The sequence below is a fragment of the Thermobia domestica genome, chromosome 1, assembly GCF_964235325.1.
Source record: "Thermobia domestica chromosome 1, izTheDome1.hap1.1, whole genome shotgun sequence".
In the NCBI taxonomy this organism is placed as follows: domain Eukaryota; kingdom Metazoa; phylum Arthropoda; class Insecta; order Zygentoma; family Lepismatidae; genus Thermobia; species Thermobia domestica.
This window is the reverse complement of record NC_137454.1, coordinates 119553816-119572327: the sequence shown is the minus strand read 5'-3', so window position 1 is coordinate 119572327 and position 18512 is coordinate 119553816. Positions and strand designations below refer to the sequence as shown.

The following is an 18512-nucleotide window of genomic DNA, read 5'->3' as shown; positions in this document are numbered from 1 at the left end:
CAAAGTAAAAGAGACCGTTAGATGCATGTTGTAAGCTAGATGCTACTCAAAATATAAGTATGTATTTAAGACAGATAAAAAATATATCTATCTACCTAGGTATATCTATATATGTGTCTATCTGTTATATTTCTTTATTGTTTCTATTATATGTGATTTTTATCATATATATAATTATATTTAGATTTATATATATATTTAGATAGGTTGATATAATTATGTTTAGATTACTGTTAGTAGAAACATGCCTTTGCTTTTCAAAACAAAATGAATGACTTCCAAAAATATGAGCTTATATGAATTAAAAAATTGAGTTGAATTAGTTTATTTGCAAAAATTATCTTACTCTTACCTAAAGTTAGTTGTCCAGGCATTGATCGTGTAACAGGAATACAGAGAGGTCTTCCGGTACTAATATTCACCCTAGGAAAGTATGGGTCATTGTCAGGAACAGGAATAGGGAAACATTCTGGATGTACAGTCTGTTGTGCATCACAGGAACGACAATCTAATATTGAGTTTCCGAAACCTGAAATATCAGAAAAATAAATGTTGCAGTACTTAATGTACGGGATTTTATTATTTGAGTTATCATTGTTGTTTTCTACATCATACGTATTTAATTTCGAAAAATCACTTTCACTACTTAATTCCAATAACAATGTTTAAATACGAATATTTATTTCTATCAGAATTCCTTGTTATAAATATACGAATAGAAAATGTATTTTCTCTAGAGGGGATGTGCTCTCAAGCACAGAAAGATATTCTCAAATATACACGCATTATGAATATTAAATAAAATATTTCAAGTACAAAGAAATTTTTTCTACGATTTTGTATTCTTACATAAAAAGTACATCCCGGCGGGAGTTCATGTGTTCGGATTCTATGTTAATCAGTAGGTCCCATTTCACATAGCCTAACTGCTGAAAGAGATGTTAAACTCACGATCAACTCAACTCAATAAAAGGTACCGGTACAAAATGCTCTTATTCAAAACAGAATCATCCATTTTTTATTTAAAAAAAAATAAGGAAGAATTTCCTTTAGTAATCAACCATCAATCAGTCATTATACATTCATCAAATTTTACTTTATTATTTGTTTCTTGTGTATGCTACAATTGTTAATTTTCTATGAAATAGCTAGGGGATAACTTGTAAATATTAAAATTATACTACTGTACTTTTTAAAAATTATCTTACAATCAATTTAAAATGAATATCATTTACAGAATCATTTAAAAAAAAAAGAGGTTTAGACCAGTCACATTAATATGCACAATACCTTTGATCCTTGTCCCTTAGCAATTTCCTACGTTAGTAGGATATTTTTGTTTGTTTCTAATTGTAAGGAAATGTAGGGCAAGGTATATATTTTGCTATTTTTGTTCAAAGCCTAAACAAATTAATTAACAAAATTGAAATCAATACGCAAAAAAATAAGAGAAGAGCAGTCGGTCGATTCTCTTTGTAATTTTTCGGATTTGACAAGAAATTATCTAACCGCTGTTTTTGTTAGTGTGTTTAGACATAATTATACTGTTCCATTAGCATAGAAAGAAATTACATAAACCTGTGGTAATATTAGTCCTGGTTCTTCAAAATTATTTAAGATTATAAGTCTTGATATTTCAGTAGTATAGCGCTTGCATTTCGAGCGTAATACTGCTCGTTTGATCATAAACCTACCATCTATATGATGGACAAAAGTATGAATGCAAGTGGTTTTACAGAATGTAATTTACTTTCCATCTTACTTACACATGCCATTTATGTGTTTGCATTTTGTATGTTCCCTCTCTGTATTATCCTACATTATCTGTAACGTAAATTCCCACGGGCTATTTAACATGCTGGGAAGACTATACCAAATGATGACTGTTATTAATACCTGACACTTGTTTGGTCTTCGAAGACCCGAGTAACCGAACTATTCAAATAAGATTTGTTTATCTGCGTATCTTTTGCAATAAATAATAGTAGTTGTGTTGATAGTGTACTCACCTTTGTTGACTGGTGTATGTGTGAGATCATGGTCTATCAACTGTGCAAACTGCATCAGCATTAGGGAATACCTTACATGTGGTCTACTAACGTCACTGTGGATGTTAACAGACACCAGCCTAGGACTTGGCAGCGGAGAACCCGACACAGACAATGCACGTGGACTCATAAGACCTGTGATGCAAAACATAACATTCAAGTGACAAATTTCTCTCATTTTAAAATGAAGAAATATTACAAGAAATATAATTTCGTAGTCTAAAGACATATTTTTTTCATTTCTAGAAATTAATTATTCAGTACTAGAACAAAAGTTTCTTGCATTTATCAAAGTGAAGTTGTAAAACATCGTTAACTGCTTCTCTACAGCTATCAGGAAAGTCTTTTAAGTTTAAAACTAAAGCAGACTTGAATCTACTTTGTGGCAAATTGCAATCAAAAATAGTAAAAAAGACATTAAGGAAACTTTATCAAAGAGATTCTGATTATAAAATTTGAGTTTATTTGTAGAATGTTTTCCCTATGTAAATGTTCATCGATGCAGTAGTTTTAAATGAATTTTAATATTTTTTTAGGTTTTTTTTTAGTGCTAATGAAAAAGCAGTACATGGAAACTATATAGGAACATAATTATGTAGTTACGCTTTACTCCAAAACTAAGGGTAAAATTTAACATAAATCTTCTTGAATAAAACAAAATCTGACTAAAGTAAACATTTATTACCAATAATGTGTATTACAGTTTCGGCAATACAGTATATCATTGTCTTTATCAGATACGTCGATGAAATAATGATATATTGCGTAAACTGTAGCACAGATTAATAAGTATTTGCTTAGATCAGATTTTATCTTCATTCAAGTCACATGCAGTTTCAAAGCTAAAATGAGCAACATTCAAACATATCCTCTACATATTTTGTATGTTGTTATCTCTTTCAAGACATTGACTTACCATCCTGATACGAAGGAGGCATGAGTCTACTAAAAGCTCTCATGGACTTCCCCCATTCGGGTCTTCGTAAATTGTTGCACCATCCAGTAATGGTCCTGTAACGGCTTGTGTGGTCACAAGGAAGAGTCTGTTCATCACAGCGAAATACTCGAGGAATCTCTATAGCATCCGAGACATCAATATTCGGGAGAACAGCCATCAATTCTCGGATATCACGTGGACCCACCACTTTGTCACCAGATTCCTGGTCTTGTAATTGTCTAAAACAGGTAATACAGCTCATAAATATATTTCCATATTTTCAGTAATAAAAACTTAAAAAAAGGTCGTTACATTTCTTTCTCAAAGTTTCTTAACATTCGAAAATTATGTTAGTGGATATTTTTTAAATTCATTTCTCGACCAGTTCAAACCTTCTATCTTCTTATAGTTCCCTTGTGATAGTTATCAAAATGCACTTAAAGTGTTCAACAACGCGCTTTAAAAAAAAAAGTGGATTAAATCTTCGTAACGATCGTATTAAATCAGAAAACAACATGTTCTGGAAGAGAGCCAATACATTATTAAGTCAAACAGTTAATGGAACAATTAAACATATATGTTTGCAACTTGACTATTCTGACTTTGGGGGCAGCAGTAGGGAAAATGTCAGTGCTAGAGTGTGGGTCTCTTCATAGTTACGCGATTCTCTGACACAATAAGGTTTAAAAATATGTCCGCGGGGCAAGAGGAGAAGTGAATCTATTTATTATTATTTTACTTGTTTTCAGGAAGACGCTACTAGAGTGAAAAGTGAGATCTTTTACTGTGAGTGAAAAAGGTCTTCTCGGGAGGAAACTGTTCGATTCCTATTTTCTTCCAAAAGATATCTCTCTGGAGAAATAGAGAGAATATTTACAAACAAACAAGAGGAAAAAAATTTCTTTTCTAATTGAGGTCACTACGGGTCAATGGTAGAGCGCTCGCTTCTGGTGCGAGAAGACTCTGATTCGATCCCCGGACATAGTGGATATCAGGCTTGTAAAGTTTTTTTTTAGGCTCTCTACATTTTTATTTCACCAATTCTTCTATATTTTGTTACTTTTATTTTTTTATCATCGTTCTTCCTTAGATTATATCACATTAAACTAAATATCTCCTTCTCGAATTAGGTTTTAATTATCTGCATTCATTTCGTACTCGCTTTCTTCATAATTTGGTAGTTTTCTACGCTCTCTTAGTTACTAGCATAAGAATTATTTAAAAAAGAATAATAATAAGAGAAATGAAGTGTGGTAGCAACGTTCAATAAAATTCGTAGTATTTTTCAGTGTCTAATTTATGAAATATGCTAGTGAACGAGAGTAGATGAACGGATATCGCATTCTATTGTTAGGATCGTCTAGGCAGTTGCTCTGAAATTTTTCTAAGCTTTCATCTTAATCTAAACAAATGTTGGGATTGGACCATTAAATATAGGCCTAGCTGACTTCCTCGTGAATTGACTTTCTAGTATCCATCGTTAATATCTCTTTATAAAATGAACTCATTCGAACCTAGATTTGTTTATAGCAAATAAATATCCAAAAGACAATGATTTAAGTATCACCAGTAAAAATATCCGGATCAGAATGATTGTTCAGGAATCAGAATGATAGAACTTCCAGTATCGGTGAAATATCAAGTATTTCTTTCTACAAATCGGACTCTCTACAAAATTTACCCTTTTAGGGACTATTTACATACACCGTCACCCACCGACATTTTAACGCCAGCTTCCAAATTCGCTTCAGTGTACTTTGGATAAGTAGATGCACACACAGCCAGCCGCCTGAAATTCTGTCCAACAGTGACTAATAGTCACGTTTATCATTATGTAGAAGAAATTTTTATGTTCGCAAATAGGTGAGTACTTGTTAAGAAGGAAGGAATAGGAAATCATTGTTGACCGATATGACTTTTTCCATTTATAATAAGATACAGTACGATTTAATAACTATTCGACCCTGTTATGATTGATAATGGACTTTTACTGATAAAAATATTATTTAATTTACTCGAACTAATTTATCATGAAATAACAACTGTGTCCGTGATTTTTGTCAGAAGATACAGTATATAATATCGTATTTCTATTGAACAGAATCTTAGATTGTAAAAAATCATTCGAAAAATATTAATTTATTTTACCATAGCTAACATGCGTACTTCCGAAGCAAAGTGTTTCCCAGTTCGAATGTCGATGAGGACGCATTTATGATATTTGTTCAGCATTGTGAAACAGTTGAAGGGCTACTTGAATTAAAAGCCTTTTAAATTCAGTTTTAGAAACATATGTATAGAAGTATACTATTGAATAAAAGTATGTATATACACACACATCTCAACTTCAGATGGTGACAACAGCAGCCTAAAACGACGTCACTGTCATAGTACTACTTTTAAAGGAACATAAGAAATTAACTATGTACGTAATTGTAAAGTATTATGAATGTTAAGCATTTGATTTTAGCAATACTTTTGTCCTGATTGATTGGAAGCCATGTGTGGCATGGAACGAAACACGAAACATTCTTCTGTTTTTGTCACTGCACGTAATGATGTGACGGCAGCAGAAACTGCGCCACATATTTGTGTCCATGATGACGAAGATTGTTTGAACTTTGCTGCTTGGTTTCATGCATAGGTAACACTAAGTAATGTGAATACGAGACGCCAATAATCACTTTCAGTTAGTAAGTTTCTGTTGAGTGACCAAACTGGATAAAGAAAAGTTGATAAACTTAATATAGACTAAAGAATGCTTTATAATATGTTGCACAAAGATTACCATAATAAGCCACTGAAAACTAAAATTTGGAAACAGATAGGACAAAAGTTAGGACTTCCAGGGAATACTATTATCATAAATAAGAGTTTTTAAATAATTATATATCAAAGCACAAAATATATATTGTACGTATGTTATTAATAGGACACCGATTTTCAGTCTATAAGGAAAAGACCTTTCAGGTTTGTGGACGTGGTGGCTCAGTAGTAAAGTCCCCTCGTAGGCTACAGGAGATGGTAATGATGAGAATGAATGGAATAAAGAAATTGGACAGAAACGGAGAATTTTCCACTGAGGAAAAGGATACGGAAGGAGATGATAATTACTTCAGATAATTAGCTATAAATCTTAAAATGTTTTCTGCCAACAAACTAACTTCTGTGTGGTTATGAAGTGTACATTTGAAAATTCAATTTTCTATCTAATAAATGAAAATTCAATTTTCTATCTAATAAATTGTATTTGATCCAGAGGTGTCATTTGGGGAGGACTAAGGGCCAATTGCCCCCCCCCTCCCCGTGAATTTCAGAAGTCTACTAATCGACTGTATACTAATATAGTAGTAAAAAATTGAAACTCTTTGTCAGTGGAGCATCTTGCTCCTCCCTGGCAAAATCTGAAATGACGTTTATAATTTGACTTTGTCGTAATGTTAATCATAAACATGTCACCTAGTTTATAGTGTGGATTTTTATTCCCGATTATTATGCTATCTTGAAAATAGTAACGCCATTTTAGGTTTTGCCAGAGGGTAGGGCAATATTGTTCGTTGACAAAGAATTTCAAGTTTTTAGTAGTATGCGCCTGTTTAGAATCACGTTCAAGTAATTAATGCTGAACGCTCACTCCCGCAAGAGAAAACACCTGCAAAAATTTCAAATAAAAAGTTTGTGTGGCAACTCTGATGCAACCCAACAGAATCAAATCTTAGTTTTGTAGAAGTCTGAGGAAATTTTATATTTTGCAACAAACAGTTTTGTCGGTGTGTGTGCAAAGCTCCTTAACCGAAAAATTTAAGCTACTGGTTTCAAATTATTTCATGCAGGAATATCATCAAATTATATGGTATGGTATCAAAATTTAGTAAACTGTGTATACCCTTGCAGAAAGCTGCTAACAAATCTTGCTGAAGTAAACTGTAAAACGAGAGATGTATTGGCAATCTCAGCTGCTTGTCTCTTGGGTCTGTTGAAACCATACGCAGTTCCCACAGGAGACAAAGGATCCGCCATTAGACCTGTCAAAACAGGAAAAAAAGTAATATAAATAATTACTGTATTTTCAAATATTCTCTTAACCTTAGCGTAAATACAATGTAAAATATATAAATAATGTGACTGTTGAAATGAGAGGCAATAAAGACATATTCACCATTATGCACAAACTATTGATTTTAACAGTTCCTACGGAAATTGCATTTAACCCTATTATTACTAATAGTGACAAAAACACTTTGCTTAAATATGAAATGTTAACATCACATTATGGAGTTACTTAGATCCAAAACGCAAAGACGAAGCACTCATCATGTTAAACATATTTAGCTGTTTATTGTGTGCGCTAAGTTCTCTATGAAATAAAAAAAAAAAAAGGAAATTCATTTAACAAACTTATTTCCTAACGGCATCAATGCACTTTGACATAATGTAGAGGAAAAGTTATATGTATTTTATCATTATATATATATTAGGGTAGTCCTAATCTTTCGACCTCTGTTTTTAAGTCTCATCCTTCTAAAATGATTCTATATGAGACCAAAGTTAAGTTTTAAAAAATGAGAAAAATAGCTCTATGGAATAATATTAAATGGTCCCCCAAGCGACCTCAAGTTTTGAATGACAAGGGTACTTGTAAGTTTGGAACAGCAAGAGTAAATGACACTTATATTGGATAGGGGGTAACGGAGATAGAACCGTATCTATTACTGTTTACCGTCAGGACCATTATCTTGCATTCAGGTCCAAAATTTGTAATAGGTAGGAGGTGACAAATCAATTTGGGTTGTTTAGCTCTACAAACACACGTATGACTTATTTTCAACTTATCTCAAACTTTTAATAGTTATTACCTTCGTAATATCTATTTATTATTAACTTACAATTGTCTTTCCAAACTTATAGACTACCTTTAGCTCATATTGTCTATTGTAAATGCATGCAAAATGTGATTTCATTTGGGACACCGTTTATTATTCAATTTAGCTATTTTTTTTCTCGTCGGATACTTTGTTCTTACATGAAACCATTTCAGCGGGTGAAACTCAAAAATTCGGAAATCGGAAAACAAGGACTACCCTAATATATTCATATGCTCGTATACAGAGAAACTTTATAAATAACTCGCTGCTATTATTTGGAGGCATGGTGGCTCAGTGATAGAGAGCTTACCTCTAGCTCCTGGGTCCCTGGTTCGATCTCCTATCAAGTAAACTTGTGGTGGATAACATCGTGTCCATGGGTTTTCTCATGATACTTATGTCTCCTCCCACATTCTCATCAAACCAATTCATCCATCATCACTCATTTGCCTTAATCATCCGTCTCCCTTAGCCTAAAGGTCATAATCGTAGGACTGAAAGATTTATCTAGTTGCTATTAGCATTATGCCATGTAAAAGTTTATTTCAATTGTTATCGTTGTAGTCTTAGGTTCAATCTCAATCCATGTGAGATTTTGGTGGAAAGTATCAAATCCATAGCTTTAAACTGTTTTTTTTTTTTCATTTGGTAATTTCAATCCTTTTATCATCATTCACTTGCATTGTTCACTCGGCTCTTCTGACATAAAAGAAAACATAATTACAAAACATTGATTGGTTGATTTTCTGATAACCTCAGATATTTAAAAAAAAAATACATTTCTTAGTAAGATGTGGCTGTGTACTTGTGGACCCTTTTTTTTTTTCTTTTTAAGGCAAGGTAAGAACTCACATCTTTAGATTTTGTTAACTGTGGAGTTGCAATAGTTCAGAAGTACGTACTAATATAAGCAACAAGTAAATTATGCAATACATAATATATACAGGCGGTCCATGGCATTATTTATATCTTTTACAAATTACAAGATGCAAATAATGCCACAGACCCTCTAAATTTGTTCCATGGTTCTCCAGGAGAGCGCGGACCATTAATTGGGAAGGACTCTTCCAGAGCATTCTAAAGTTATTGCTGCAATAGTGTCACCCGTCTGGTTTTTCTACAAAATACCTTGGGCTTCATTATGAACTGGACTGGACTACGTTAATGCAACGAAAAATTTGTGATATTCAATAGCACATACTGATTTTGCAATATGATGTTGCTGACTGATTTTGAATTTGCGATAATTTTGCCTATTGCATATCGATATAGAAAACGTCGATTGATACCGTATTTAAAAAAAAAAAAAAAAAAACTAATTCACTAGTAAAAGCACAGCTTATTTTGCATTACGTTGCAGTCACCAAATTTTGCGAAGACTGATACGGAATAAGTACTCTTAAGTCTGTCCACCACTACTCAGATATTAGCACTTCTATGTCTAGCTTGTTTGCAATAGTAGTATTAATATAACATTTACTTACGTTGCTGCCAAAGATGCATTTCTCTTTCGAGAATTTTGGAGACGTCACGCTTAGCTCTGGCAACAGATTCTGTAAGCAGTGTGTCTGATACAACAAAATGAGGCGATGATGTTCGCCAGATTGACAAATCCATGGATCGAATCACTCCGCCTGCGCATGTTGCTACGGCGTTTCTGTAGAATTAATATAGATTACAGTTATGTTCCTTACAATAATAGAGAAAACAAAATTTATTTATGGGTATAATACAGTAAACATTCACTCTTAATAACTACGAGCACAAGCAAGTATTGGTTACATCTGTTGTATCAGTTTCCTTCCAGGTAAAAAGTTATAAAACAAATTGCACATCCGTAGATGTTAGTTGAGAACTGTAGTGCACAGAAGACTGTCAAGTTAAGGAAAGAAATCTGCCGGTGCAGAACATCTACGATGATGATCTAAACCTTTGAGAGAGAAGAGAAATCCCTTTGCAGACACCTACAAGATACGTACTGCGTATACTGTTTCAATATTACCTACGTATGTGTGTGCAATGCAGCGGTTAAATCAGACAGCTGCAAACTTATAGTTCAGTCCAATATTTAGATGAATATAATTTGAGAAATGAAATATTACGAAATTAGTTGTACCAAAGCCTAATTCCGTTTTTTCTTCTTCTCTTTGCTTTCTTGCTGTTGATTCCAAACAACCCTACAAATGTTTCTGCAGATTGCGACCAAGTATTGATAACATTATTTGCTAAATATTAGTAAAATTTTATTTTGAATGCTGCAAACAGCTTATAGACAAAAACAAGGTACTTTATCACTATAGAACCTAATACAATAGGCTACAAAGTAAAATAACAATAATAATGAGTTATAAAATAACTATCAACTCACGTGTATATATATCAGATGTACATAGCGTCGCTCATAATTATGTACATGATGTTTCAAAGACTGCGGTGAAGAAACTAGCAACATAACTTAAACATAAAATTCAACATAAACACATTACTCTCATACTTTTCCTTACAAGAATTTTAATTTTCTGTTCTCCATGGCATGGTCCACCAATGCACCATTCAAGTTTATACATGCCTGGAGATGAAAAGCAACGTTGTCACAAGTAGCTTGACAGACCTGTACTGGTATCCTGTAGAACTCTTCTGTGATAGCTTCTGGTAGTTCAGCCAAAATATGTATGTGATGTTGGTACACTTTATCCTTTAAAACACCCCATAAGAAATAGTCAGATAGTGTTAAATTGGAAGATCGAGCTGGCCATTCCACACACCCACTTCAACCAATTCAGCGGTTCAGAAATGTTTCATTCAGCCACTCTCGCACTGTCTGGCGTACACTAACGGTTCTAAGTAAAGTGACTGTATCTTCCACTCTCAGGCTACACAGTATTGCCATATCGAAACTTTTTGTTCAGAATACTACAGTCAGTCAAACATCATAGACAAAATTATGGCCCATCTTGTACATATAGATTTCTTAAAATCAAAATAACTTTAAAATCAAGGTTCAAGTAACTCATAGTCAATGTCCTAAAATACTACTTTCAAATACAATGGAGTCAAAGTTGCAATCAAAAATATTAGCCAAACGACTTAAATTTTCATGCACACCAAACTAAAATATGTCACTTTGTTGTCAAATTGGTTTAAAATAGGAACGTAATGCATTTATTGGTCTATGTGACTAACATTCGTTAAGTTAATGTAGGTCTATCTAAGTATACGCATGCTCAGTTTAAATTATAAGATTTGATAATCCTCCTGAGGTATGTCAGATTTCAAATATAATAGGAACAATGTCGATCGGCACCTCATTCTACTATATAGTATTCTCATACCCAATATCCTAAACAGTAATAATAATACAAGTTCTAAGAAGACCTAAAATGCAATTATGGTTTTTGATATCTTAAGAAAAGAAACAAAACGCTCGGGACATCATACAAAACTTTCTTGCTCTCATTTCCCAAATTAAATCGTGTCATGCTACATCTATTATGAAAACAATACTTAAGGTGGATCACTATGTTTTCTCGGTGCTATGCTAAACGCTGCTTGAATAGTGCGGCGTTGCCAGATAGTGTCGAGTGTTTACTGATCCCAGATAATAAAGAAAGTAATCCTGGAATTCTGCTTGGGTACTTACTTGTGAAATTAGTTTTCGACCTTTACCGCAATTCACAGGTAAGTTCCGCTTTTCGAACTGCAACGCTAGAATCCAGGAATGTTCTTATTGTGACTACCACAGTAAACGTAAAAATTTGGCAACAACGCATTATGCCGTTCTGCGCAAATTTCTTCTCAAAATCTATTTCCTTAAATGTAAATTAATTTTTAAATAAAAAATTAAACATCTATTTTGTAATAAGATCATTACTTTAAAGTACTTTACACATACAAATAAACATTTCATAAAACTGAGCAGTTCTAGTGCGATCTAACAACAAGTGCCATCTTGTGTGCTCATTGTAAAACGAATCAAGTATTTTCTTTTATTTGTTACCTTTCTCGATATCAGACGACAAACCAAACGAATCAATGTCTTATGTTGTATCTGAAACATAACTCTATCTTACAGTACAATATTTATAATATGTAACGTTTCATTTCGCAATAGTTAAGGGAACGAGCCAAAATATGTACTGACTTCCGGGTGGTGATCCACCTTAAGAAATGTGAACTAAAAATTATAATGTGTATTTTCGGAAAACTATCTGAGTAAACTACTTGTGGATTTGTTTGTGGCAAATGACTTACGCCTATTGTAGAGTTTATTAGCGAGACACATTATTTATGAAATACGAAAAATATTAACTGAACAGTTTTTGAGAAAATTGCTCAATAAAACTCACCCTAAAATTAAATTTCTTCTGGAGTTTATATGAGAAAGACATACGCGACATTGTAAGACGGTTAGTGAAATATTTATGTAATATGAATAAAATTGTCTATATAAAAAATTATCAACTAACCGTGACAGTGCAAAACATTACGACATCGTGACATTGATTACAGCAAATAAAGCACGTAAAGAATTTGCTCGACGATGCCAGCCGGCTTCTTACAGGGTTTAACATAATTTCTTGCAAAGTGTTATAAGAAAACAATTTAACATAATGGATTAAATACACATGTCTCATCTAATGGATATTTAAGTATATTTTAATATAAGCCTAACATTTTGCACAAAATATTAACTGTTTTATTATTACAAATGAAAAAAATTAACTCCATGTTAAAAAACAAACCATTTTAATTTTCTACAAGATACTCTTAGCCTCCAAGAACTAACAGCTTAAAAAATTGTAAAAGAATAAAAATCTAAAAAGTTAATAAAAAAGTTATACTTACAAGAAAGCGTCCTTTTCAATGAAGACTCGTGGTTGAACTTCTCTTATGTCATCACTGTTGTCACAGATTATTCTGGCAAAACTTGTTTTCCTTATCTCATTCAGCTGCTCTAAAATTAAACAACACGTATATATCATTCCAGCTATAAGCTGTTCGTTCTTCAATGCATACCAATTACCGAAAAAAAGATATAAACTGTAGATTACAAATAATCAGTGAAACATAGTTCAACATTCGATTGTTTACCAGCAAAATACCTTCACCCAATTTTTGTTAATCTGAAATAAGGCAAAGATCACCAAGATCGTCACCGTAGCTTAGATTTACTACAAACTAGCAATAGCTCCCAAATTTTTCGATAATGATTGTTAAGAATAATATAATAATCTAAATCCTCTGTTCAGAATAAAATAACCTAATTAAATTAAAAATATTATGCCTACTGAAACACAAGGATAGCTATAGAGGATCTACATCTTCTATAAAAGTAACCAAGAAAGTTCTCTCGCTTTTTGTGGAGATCTGTGTTCAATTGATCCTCACACCGTGAGTTGAATGAAAATGGAGATAAGGCGAAGATCAGTTGTTGGTGGGGGTATATCCAACATATTATCTGGTTGTGGCAGTTCAGTTACACCGTGAACGTGCTTAAGGACAGAGTGAACATGGGACCTCCACAGAGCGTCATAAGGCGTGTATGCTGTACGAGTTCAAACTGAGGCCAAACACCGCTGCAGCGGGGCGGAAGATATGCCAGGCCTTTGGTGTGGGTGTTGTGACTATGCGGACACTCCAGCGATGGTTTAAAAAGTTTAAGGACGGTGACGAAACACTCGAAGACGTACCACGTGCAGGAATACCAACACATGTACAAAATGAAGATCTTCAGGCAGCAATTGAGGCGAACAGTGGTCAGACATATGAGGAACTTGGACTACAATTCAATGTGAGTGAAGAAATCACTCGGCAGCACCTCTAACTTGGGAAGCACTACAAGTTAGGTTGATGGTTCTCATATGATTTCATTGACTCCGGGCCAGAAGACAACGAGAGCAGACACTCGTGTTTCTTTACTGTCTCGTCTGAGGAAGGAGCCACTTCTGGACAGAGTGTTGACATGTGATCAGAAGTGGATCCTGTGCAAAGCTCCACGGTGCTGTCATCATTGGTTAGCATCCCATGAACCGGTTCCAAAATAGCCGAAACCAGCACCGCACCAGAAGAAGGTTCTGCTGTGTGTTTGGTGGACTGCTTGCATCGTGAATCGGGAACTACTATCAGCTGGTTAGAACATCAATGCAACTGTGTACTATTAGCAGTTGAACCGGATTCAAGAAAAACTCAAAACTCTGGAGCCAGCAGTTCTGAATTGCAAATGACTTCTCCTGTTACAGGACAACGCTAAGTCCCACGTGGCTAGAATGGCCCGGAACACCATTCTACGGTTTGGATGGGAAACATTATTGCATCCGTCATACTCCCCGGACATTATGCCGTACAATTATCACTTGTTCCATTCTTTGGACAATCATCTTAGAGGACGCCAGTTCAAATCCCTAATAGAGGTGCAAAATGCACTTGATACCTTCTTCACTTCACGGACCACCAAGTTCTATCGCGATTGAATCCATGACCTTCCAGAACGTTGTCAGAAGGTCGTCGATGCTGATGGTGGCTATTTTTGATCTTCCGGGTACGTCTTAGGTGACATATTGATGATCGAAAGTGGTGGGTGAAAAAGCGACAGAATTTTCTTAGTTACCTTAATACATATTCTTGAACACTAATTTAGAGAATGCTAACTTGAAGTGGATTCTACACTTAATTATACAAAATACAAATTTTATTCCAACAGGATATTTTACAAAATGTATGATAAGTATCTCACGAAAGACGCTAAATTATTAATTTACTTATTATGGAGTTGTTGAGCATGTAAACTTAAGAATATTTGTATTTTGTCCGAAGTGCTGCTAATTGTAATTTTTATTGCTTATACTTGGTAACAGGGTTCATTAGCTTTGAACTTCATTCTTCCATAGGGTATTAGAGCTGCTTGCGCTCTGGAGTGGTTCAATTCCACTCCTCATTAGTTTATAGCGAACATTGAGTATGTATAAATTCTAGAATGTTTCTATACTTATTGATATCTTACGAATTCTTATTTAAAAAAAACAATGCGGTCCCTGGTTCGATCCCCGATTGCGTCAAGTGAACTTTGTGGTGCGTGAATTTTCTCTGTATTCTCTCGCTTCCTCCCTCTTTCTTCATTCCACTATTTCATTAATTCTCATCACTGTCTCCCTTAGCCTCAGTGCAAAATCGTGGGATGTTACATTATAAATTAATTTTATTTCATTTTGTATTTAAAAACAACTAAAGTAAAATTTTGCCTTTATATTGGAATAGAAATCAACAAACCTTTCGTGAAAGATGAAGGTGGCAGATCGTTTTCATACCAATAGCGATCACCTCGACGTAAATAGTGAAACTGTCTTCCCAGTAGACATCCAAAAGTTGGCCCCACAATAGCACCTTCAGTTGGAATTTCTGCCAAACCTCCAGTGAACAAGTCAATGTCATTCACATCTCTAGAAGGAAAACAAGACAATCAAAATATATTGGGAAAGATTTTGACTTATTTTGGTTTACAGCCAAACAATATACAAGTTGAAGTATACATGTCCTTTAGTTGCATAAACCCAGTTTCGACTTACAAGTACAACGCTTTTAAAATTGAAAATGTGTCAATTTTATTGCTGCTTAATACGTGATGAGAAAAACTTACTTATATGATTCATTGATGCATTAGGCAATTTTTGATGAATCGACAAAGACAATGGCCAATGACTGTCCTTTATATAGCACAGTGAAATCGTGCGTAGCAGACTTCAGGAGGGGCAGGGAGAGCACCGAAAATGAAGAGAGGTATGGGAGACCCAAAACAGTGCTGACCGTGGAAACTGTGGATCGTGTGCACGACATGATCCTTATAGACAGGTGAATTAGTCTGTTACATATTGCAGAGACCCTATGGATCAGTGTGGAGCGTGTGCATGAAGAACCTGGTATGAAAAAATTGTCGGGAAAGTAACTGCCCCAACTCCTTACAGCTGATCTGAAGCGGACAAGATGGAACAGTGCACAAATAGTATTGCACCGTCTTTATATAAGTGCTTCCAACTTTATCAAACACATTGTTACTATTGATAAAACGCAATTATATGTGTATGATCCCGAGACCAAAACTCCTATGCAGTGGTGCCATAGTGGGTCAGCAAGGTCGAGAAAATGTCGCAGAGAAAAATCCACTGGGAAAGTGGTGAGTGTCATTTTAGGGGTGATTGTGAGGGGTAAATATCTGGAAAATAGCACTACATTGAATGCTGAAAGATATGTGAACCTGCTGGAAAAAATGAATACCGCATTGAAGGAAAAGAGGCGAGAAAAACTGTCCAAACGCATCGCCTTCTTGGAAGATAATACTATGCACAAACTGTGTGAACTGAAGTTCGATATCATTGACCATTCCCCGTATTCTCCAGATCTGCCCCCTTCAGACTATATTTGTTCCCAAAACTTAAGATGCACCTGTAAAGAACTGAATTTAAAGACACTAATGAAGTCATAGGAGCTGCAGAGGCATTGTTTGCGGCACAAAACAAAATGTTTTGTTATCATTGGATAGAATTGCTGCAAGACCATTGTGTCAACCTACAAGGCAGTTAAGTGTGTCAACCTACAAGGTAACTATGTAGAATAAAATGCTATCACTGTGTACCTGACGTCTTGTTTTCACTCCGAGGCCAGAAACTTATCTAACCTTCTTGGAGTTTAGATATGAACTTGGGAGTTTGAACCCCCTTGGCGAACTTCTGCGTACGCTACTGCTTACTGTATATAAAATAATCACTGAAAACATATTTACACCTAGGTACCACTTACAGTATTGTTTTATTAACTAACATTTCCTTTCTATCTCCACATTTAATTAAAGAATCCCTAACGTCAAAACAAATTGCATACAACTGTAATGTTTTATTTACCTGTAAACTTTCCTCAGTGCAGATATAGCTTCTGGTGACATCACATCAGCTAAATCTTGGAAATTGTTGGCAGTGGGAAGATTACAAAAATCTCGCCATCTTGTGTAGCCAGGCAGTCCATGATCTCTGCCCTGTTGGATCACCTGCGCCGCTAAATCAAGTCCGCTTCCTACCAAATGTAATGAAATCTATTTTGAAAATTTTTGAAACACTAATAAATGAATGAAGTCGAGGTTTTGTTTTGCAGTTTCATCTAATAAGTTGTAATATGTAGAAAGTTCTGTTCTAGGCTTAATGCAAGAATTATATTATAATATAATGCAATAATTATAATCTGGAGTTAAAAATCTTATAGTTTCTCTATCATATTGCATGTTGGTTAATATTCTTGTCTTATCTAAATGTTCTGTCCGAAACCAGATTCCTGCTTACCTAATCTTTCTAATGAGTCCATTCGCCTACTAAAGCAGTCTATTCATATCCGGAATTATATATATATATATATATATATATATATATATATACAGTATAAATGAAATGTAAACATGTTTGACAGTTAACTCCTCCTACGGAAATTTCTACTAATACTAGTTCTGTGAGTAAGAATAATTCAATCCTTGAAATAATAATAATGTATCTGTATTTCAATTTTCTTCAAAAGTACTCTCTAAACCCATCTGTGAAGAGGGAGAACTATCAATTAAAAGTTTTAGACGATATTTTCAGCTGAAAAGCTGGATAACTTTATGGTATCGCTATGTTCTATATTCTTCCAAATATAACTGTCTATTACAAGTATTCGGTTATTTAATAAAAGAAAAATGTACAATTTTACTTCAAAACACACTAAGATCAAACATCAACCTAACAAGTAACAGATTGAAGGTAAGATTTTACTAAACTTAAGTGATATACCCACCTCTGATTCTGTCCACAACAACCTTTAAGCACTTAAATATAAGTTTCTTTTGTTTATTTGTTGTAATTACGCACCTTTCTTAGGATCCTCGAACATGTGGTTGGTCATTACTTCGTTGATAAATGCATCTTCCTTCTGAGCATGTCCCTGGAGCAGACCTAAAATTATTCTGTCCAATGCACCCGGCTCATAAAGTTCAAATGGGGCATAGAACGATGATGAAATTGTCTTCTCGCCTATTTTACGACCTATCTACAAATGGAGAAACATACGTAACTATGAAAAGTTTCATTTAAGGTCTAAGCAATGGCGCCGCCAGAAACTTACACCACAGGGATGAAATCAGTTAATTTTTCGTACCAACAACAACTAAAATATTGTATATTTTACTTAACGAATGTATTTTTTGTGGATCTAGAATACCATTCGTGTCAGTATAAGTATTTGTTGTAACATTCTTACGTATAAAAAATTAAAAGTAACCAATTAAATAAAAACAGTAGTGTGCAATGTACAGGTTGATCCAAATATCTTGTCACTCTCTGCGGAAAATTGTAAGAACAACAGGATAGACTAATACCAGACACATATACCGGATTTGGTTGATCATTATCACTGACTCTGTCATATATCCAGATCTGTGGAATACCACCCTTTTCGTGGCCTAAAATTATGCCACGCTGTTATGTGCGATTTTTTGCAAAGCTTTGCCTTGGTGATTGTTGCACAGACTGCCTTAACAGGACTCTTCAACAGTCGTGTTGTCTGGTATCGCTCTGGGAAAACACGTTTCTTAGTATTATCCTACAGAACGTTGTCAAGACGTAAGGTCTGAACTTCATGGGAGTCAGA

At 34.3% G+C, this 18512-nt stretch overlaps 1 protein-coding gene across 1 annotated transcript in view; it reads right to left on the bottom strand.

Moving 5' to 3' along the window:
• LOC145688412 (uncharacterized) overlaps nt 1–18512 on the bottom strand; it is a 207291-nt gene that overhangs the window by 39594 nt on the left and 149185 nt on the right. Inside the window, exons 10-18 of the mRNA XM_081762619.1 lie at nt 17735–17912; nt 16742–16910; nt 15117–15286; nt 12696–12804; nt 9335–9507; nt 6872–7010; nt 2965–3224; nt 2010–2183; nt 353–529 (exon numbers count right to left, since the gene is read on the bottom strand). Coding sequence (XP_081618745.1) covers nt 353–529; nt 2010–2183; nt 2965–3224; nt 6872–7010; nt 9335–9507; nt 12696–12804; nt 15117–15286; nt 16742–16910; nt 17735–17912 — 1549 coding nt within the window. The remainder of the gene's footprint in view (nt 1–352; nt 530–2009; nt 2184–2964; nt 3225–6871; nt 7011–9334; nt 9508–12695; nt 12805–15116; nt 15287–16741; nt 16911–17734; nt 17913–18512) is intronic.